The sequence below is a fragment of the Solanum tuberosum genome, unplaced genomic scaffold (assembly GCF_000226075.1).
Source record: "Solanum tuberosum cultivar DM 1-3 516 R44 unplaced genomic scaffold, SolTub_3.0 scf00208, whole genome shotgun sequence".
Classification (NCBI taxonomy): Eukaryota; Viridiplantae; Streptophyta; class Magnoliopsida; order Solanales; family Solanaceae; genus Solanum; species Solanum tuberosum.
Genome location: NW_006239132.1, coordinates 639679 through 646748, shown reverse-complemented (window position 1 = coordinate 646748; position 7070 = coordinate 639679). Strand labels below are relative to the sequence as shown.

General features: G+C 30.3%; 1 protein-coding gene across 1 annotated transcript in view; it reads right to left on the bottom strand.

Moving 5' to 3' along the window:
- LOC102585515 (uncharacterized) overlaps positions 1-2819 on the bottom strand; it is a 4101-nt gene extending 1282 nt beyond the window's left edge. Inside the window, exon 1 of the mRNA XM_006355745.2 lies at positions 1862-2819. Within this exon, the coding sequence (XP_006355807.1) occupies positions 1862-2573 (712 nt within the window). The 5' untranslated portion in view covers positions 2574-2819. The remainder of the gene's footprint in view (positions 1-1861) is intronic.
- Positions 2820-7070: the final 4251 nt, after the last annotated feature.

Genomic DNA, 7070 nt, shown 5'->3' with positions numbered 1-7070 from the left:
TGCGGGTCTCAGTGGGGGGGGGGGGGGGGGGGGGGGAGCAAGGATGAGAGACGAATTTTGATTATGTAAGACTTGAATAATGAAGATGAAATGAAGGTCTGGATCTCAGCAAAGGACCACTGAGACCAATTAGAATTTCCACATTATACCTCTATTTGTAACCTTTGAAAAAGTCAAAGGAATTGAAAGGCATTAACTTTACTTGCTTACTCCAACGAACGACAAAATACCTCCTTACGCCTCCCTATCATTTGTATCCCCTTTCCATCCCTACTCAAAAGTCAATATAGGTTAATGAGTCATTGATATCAGTTATCACTATATAAGAGCCACCAGTAGTAAAGCACAAGCAGTTAATTGTGTCATAAGGCATTATACACGGTAGTTTAAGCACTGATTTGGAACAAATTTGTTAACAGGACTTAAGTGAAAAACAAAGCACATAATAGTCTTAATCCTGCTTGTAAACATACAGAAATAAGACCACTTTTACCACTCATCAGAAAAGTAAGAATAATGGAAGAGACTGTCTGTAGACTATATTAAGCAACATATAAGTTGGAAGTCACACTATTACTAAATTATTTACCTTTTTTCTTTATGAAGTAAATGTTCCATTGGAAAAAATTATGTAACTTATCAAAAGTAAAGGAGTTAGGAGTCACAGACAACTAGAGGGAAACCAATTGCAAGTAAAGCACCCATGGACTTTAAGACATACACAAGCAGAATATATACAGTTCACCCATACTTCACTTGAAATCTTAAACATGTCCATGCCCACTGTAATGCTCCAACTGGGATATTTAATTGAAACTCGACAACTTCACGGCATACTTCTAGCTCAATTCCTAAAACCAAGTTTAATCCTCCGTTCCAATCATTGGGTTAGTGCCATGTACATTTACAAGTTTTGTAATTTCATTTATCATTTTGCTATCAGCCATTAGAAATCCATCATTTGCATATCCAACTTTCCCCTCAACCAAAGTTTAATAACTTCCACACAGACACCCCCCCCCCTCTCTCAATGTTGTTTCAAATGCTGAAGCATTAATAAAACAATGTATCAACCACCAAATCAATGAAAGCATAAATAAATTAACATCAATAGTTCTGGCACAACTTTGCTTAATTACTTCTTTCCATTCCAACTTGCAGTACTGTATTTGTGTTCTATAGACAGGGAATAGCTTCTCTGTGAGTGTCATAGTATATACCTTCTCTGTTAGCAGAATCAGAATATATAGATTTTCAACAGAAAAAACATATGTAGCACAAACATGAAAATGGTTATGAATCAAAAAAAAATCCTGCAATATTTCTTACAGGAGTTCATCAAGCTACCATACATCCTTAAAAGAAGCTATTTACATGTTTCTTTCTGAGACTACAAGGCATTGTCTAACTCTTCGGACAGGATGAAACTGACTTTTCTGATAGAAGATATCAAACAGTAACTCTTTAAACTATGGCATTCCATACAGAGTCCATTTTTACTGACAGAGATCACACCAATCAGATTGACCATTTAAATGTTTTTCTCAACAGGTAAATACTTCGAGCAAATCTAAGTAGTACGATACAACAATCAAGACAACCGGCCCAAATGAAGCTAAATAGATATAATGATTCATTAACCTACAACCAACTAGTTCCATATTACGGTTTATTGCATAATTCACGAAGCACCCTAGGGTGTGGTTCAGCGGTCAATCAATGAAGCAGGAAGAGAACCATGAGATCTCAGCAGGCAAAAAATTTACACGCTAACTGTATTGGTGGGAGCTACCATGTATCCATAGGAACAGCAGGCAAAAAGATTTAAAAGAAAGGGCATTATGCAGATTGCAGGGTATACCTCCAAATTCGTCGCCCCAGAAGGAAAGCCGTTGATCATCTTCTTCTTCATCAAATTCATCACCATATCCAAACTCTGCATCACCGCGATACCCCGGTTCACTCCCATACCCTGACTCATTACCCAAACCCTCAAAATTCCCACTTTGCACAGACAAACCATTTAAATTACTCTCTCTTTCACCAACCCCACCACCTTCCTTCTCCTTCCTTAAACTCTTCGTAACCTCACTAACATCCAACGTCCAATGCATATCCCCATTCACAAACAACTCCCCACTCGAATCAGTCCCCACAGCAACAGGAAAATCCGAACAAGTCCCATAAGCTGCTGAAGCTCCAACCGAGCAACACCGTCTTCTAGTCCCACTCCTATCACTACTCCTCCCGGAAACCGAACGAGACCCACGTCTCCGCCTCTTACCAGCTATCAACCTAAGATTCTCCCGTTTATGAACTGATAAAGGCCTATCCTCCTCAAATAAACTTAGCTTTGACATATCAAGAGCTTCAATTGGAATCGAAGTAGTTCGATCCGCTCTACATTGACGCTTCGTATGCACCCCACCATGGGTCGACGGGGAGTAAGTTTTTGGCGAATCTAAATCTAGGGTTTTGGAATTCGGAGTCGGAAACTGAAAGGGTTTCCAAGAATGGAGATGATATGTACATGATTCAATGGCGTGACGTGAATCTAGAGTCTTGGGCGACATTGAAACTTCAAGAAAACACACTACACACAACCAATGGAGTTCAATTTACAGTTCAAATCTGCTCAAATTCACCACAATTCATCTATAAACAGCTTCAATTACACCATATCAATAAAGAACAAGATCTGGATATTTTGATATCAATGGCGATTAAGCAAAATTGGGCAAATTCGAGAAGTATCTATGGATATTTGGGGCTATGAATTATGTATATTTTATACTATATTCTCAAAATCAAAAAAGATCCCCGCTACAGTACTTTTTTATTTTCAGCCACTAATTTTATATAGTTAGTTGAGAGAAAAGACACATGGCAATATAAGTATTAGCTTCCGTTGGGAAAAAGTTATTTCGGAATTAACAAACGTATCGCATTCTATATATATATAAATAATGAGATGAATAATTTAAGATCTATCAAATATATTCAATAAAATACATAATAAAATAATCATATAATTTATCTTATGATTATTATACATTATACCTCACACTAAACGATTTTTTATTATATTTTAGATAATGCATATTGTAATTTCTTGACATAAATTTTGTTTTAGCCTATTCCAAAATGAATAATGTATTTATATGTATAATATTTTCTTCATTTCAATTTGTTTGGTCTAATATGACTAGATACATGATTTAAGAAAATAAAAAAGATTTTTGATACTTTGGTCTTAAATTAAAGATATGTTAAGTAATTAAGATGTTCATTAATATTGTAGTTTTAAATATGTAAGGTGGAAAGTTGAAATTAAAAAATTGCTAAATCGGGAAAAGGGTATTTTTTTGTTAAAACGATTAAAAAAGAAAATAAATCAAATAAATTCAAACGGATAGAGTAATAATTTTAATTTTTCAATGAGATCATTTATAGTTGTACAAACATTTATAACTTGGTTTAGGCAACAAGTTACAAAAATAATAATCTTTCTTTCTAAAGTATGTGTCAAGTCAAATAATATCACATAAATTAGAACGGAAAGAATATTATTTATGTTCAAAGAGACTTGCAATGGTGTCGCTTTAATCTGAAAAAAAGATAAAATCATTGGACAAAGGTAGTAGATGGCAGGCGTGTTCAGAGGCGAAACCCTGGATTTGAAGACGTCCGATGCACCAAATATGATCTCTAAGCTAAACTTAAAATAAAAAACAATGAAATGGCGCTCTAACTGAATTCAAACCTAGTCTCATGGATGAATCCTCTGTCGTGTACCAGCGACACAAGAACACACATATGCTCCTCACGGGTGCACCGTTAATAGCTCTCTCTCTCTCTCTCTCTCACACACACACACACACACTCACTATATATAAGATTGTTCAATTTTCCAAATTGTTGATCCCCTCTCCAATTTTTCTTTTATCGACCCACAGTTTTATTTTTTATCTTTTAAAAAAAGGTCATGGCGTTGAAAACTTGAAAAACCCTTCTAAGATGCCTAATATAAAGAACTGAGAAAGAAAGGCATAAAACGCATTCGGCGAATGCGATTTATTTATAAGTTTCAGTCTCTTCTTATTTATTGTTGAAATTCATTAATTACCCCTTCCGTTTAATTTTATTTGTCCACTGTTTTTTAAATATATTTATTACTTTTATGTATTACTTTTATCATAAAAAAATTTTCTCTTTTATTCTCAACTTTAATTGCTTATTTTTTTGAGAATCTTCATATCTCAATTGATTAGCTACCTAAAATTTAACTTTACCAGTGAATGTTCGATTCTCCAAATTGTTAATCCCCTCCCCTATTTTTATTTTCTCGACCCACAATTTATTTATTTTTCTTTTTAAAAAAATGGTAATGACGTTGAAAACTTAAAAAAAACCTTCTTAGATGCCTAAATAGAAAGAGCTGAGAAAGAAAAGCATAAAACACATTCAACGAATGCGATTTGTGTGTTAGTTTCAGTCTCTTCTCATTTATTGTTGAAATTACGTTATTACCCTTTCTGTTTAATTTTATTTGTCTACGATTTTTAAAATATATATTTTTATTTATTTCTTTTATCATATCGAGAAAAATAATTATTTTTTAATTTTATACTCAACATTAATTGACCTGAGAAAGAAAGGCATAAAACACATTCAACGAATGCGATTTATGTGTAAGTTTCAGTCTTTTCACATTTAATGTTGAAATTGCGTTAATACCCTTTATGTTTAATTTTATTTGTCTACTATTTTTTAAATATATATTTTTTTTTTATTACTTTTATCATATCTAGAAAAGATAATTATTATTTTTATTTTATAATCAACATTAATTGAGTTGAGAAAAAAAGGCATAAAGCGCATTCAACGAATGCGATTTATGTGTAAATTTCAGTCTCTTCTCATTTATTGTTGAAATTACGCTATTACCCCATCTATTTAATTTTATTTTTTCAATAGTTTTAAAATATATTCATTTCTTTTATTTATTACTTTTATCATATCGAAAAAATATAATTATTTTTTTATTTTATACTCTACATTAATTGAGCTGGGAAAGAAAGATATAAAACGCATTCAACAAATGTGATTTATGTGTAAGATTCAGTCTCTTCTCATTTATTGTTGAAATTACGTTATTACCCCATCTATTTAATTTTATTTGTCCAATAGTTTTAAAATATATTCATTTCTTTTATTTATTACTTTTATCATATCGAGAAAAGATAATTATTTTTTTATTTTATACTTAACATTAATTGAGCTGAGAAAGAAAGGCATAAAACGCAATCAGTGAATGCGATTTATGTGTAAATTTCAGTCTTTTCTCATTTATTGTTGAAATTACGTTATTACCACTTCCATTTAATTTAATTTGTCCAATAGTTTTAAAATACATTTATTTCTTTTATTTATTACTTTTATCATATCGAGAAAAGATAATTATTTTTTCATTTTATACTAAACACTAATTGAGCTGAGAAAGAAAGGCACAAAACGCATTCAACGAATGCGATTTATGTATAAATTTCAGTCTTTTCTCATTTATTGTTGAAATTACGTGATTACCACTTCTATTTAATTTGATTTGTCCAATAGTTTTAAAATACATTTATTTCTTTTATTTATTACTTTTATCATATCGAATAAAGATAAATATTTTTTCATTTTATACTCAACATTAATTGAGCTGAGAAAGAAAGATAAAAAACGCATTCAACGAATGCGATTTATGTGTAAGTTTCAGTCTCTTCCCATTTAATGTTGAAATTACATTATTATTACCCTTTATATTTAATTTAATTTGTCTACTATATTTTTAATATATTTATTTCTTTTATTTATCGTGTCGAGAAAAGATAATTATTATTTTCATTTTATAATCAACATTAGTTGAGCTGAGAAAGAAAGGCGCAAAACGCATTCAACGAATGCGATTTATGTGTAAGTTTCAGTCTCTTCTCATTTATTGTTGAAATTATGTTATTACCCTTTTCTTTTAATTTTATTTGTTTCTATTTTTTAAATATATTTATTTATTTTATTTATTACTTTTATCGTATCGAGAAAAGATAATTATTTTTTCCATTTTATACTCAAATTAATTATTATTTTTTAGAATCTTCGTATCTCAATTGATTAGCTACCTAAAATTTAACTTTATCGGTGAATGTCGATTCTCTAGATTGTTAATCCCCTCACCTATTTTACTTTTCTCAACCCACAATTTTATTTTTTGTGTTTTAAAAAAAGGTCATGGTTTTGAAAACTGGAAAACCCTTCTTAGAGTCCTAAATAGAAAGAGCTGAGAAAGAAAGGCATAAAACACATTCAATAAATGTAATTTACGTGTAAATTTCAGTCTCTTATCATTTATTGTTGAAATTACATTATTACTCTTTCTGTTTAATTTTATTTGTCTACTATTTTTAAAATATATTTATTTCTTTTATTTATTGCTTTTATCATATCGAGAAAAAATATTATTTTTTTAATTTTATACTCAACATTAATTGAGCTGAGAAAGAAAGGCATAAAACGAATTCAACGAATGCGATTTATGTGTAAGTTTCAGTCTCTTCACATTTAATGTTGAAATTGCGTTAATACCCTTTATGTTTAATTTTATTTGTGTACTGTTTTTTAAATATATTTATTTTTTTATTTATTACTTTTATCATATCTAAAAAGATAATTATTATTTTCATTTTATAATCAACATTAATTGAGTTGAGAAAGAAAGGCATAAAACGTATTCAACGAATGCGATTTATCTGTAAATTTCAGCCTCTTCTCATTTATTGTTGAAATTACGTTATTACCCCTTCCATTTAATTTTATTTGTCTACTACTTTTGTAAATATTATTTTTTTTATTACTTTTATCATATCGAGAAAAGATTATTATATTTTCATTCTATACTCAACATTTATTTAGCTGAGAAAGAAATGCATAAAACGCATTTAACGAATGCGATTTATGTGTAAGTTTCAGTCTCTTCTCATTTATTGTTGAAATTACGTCATTACCCCTTCCATTTAATTTTATTTGTC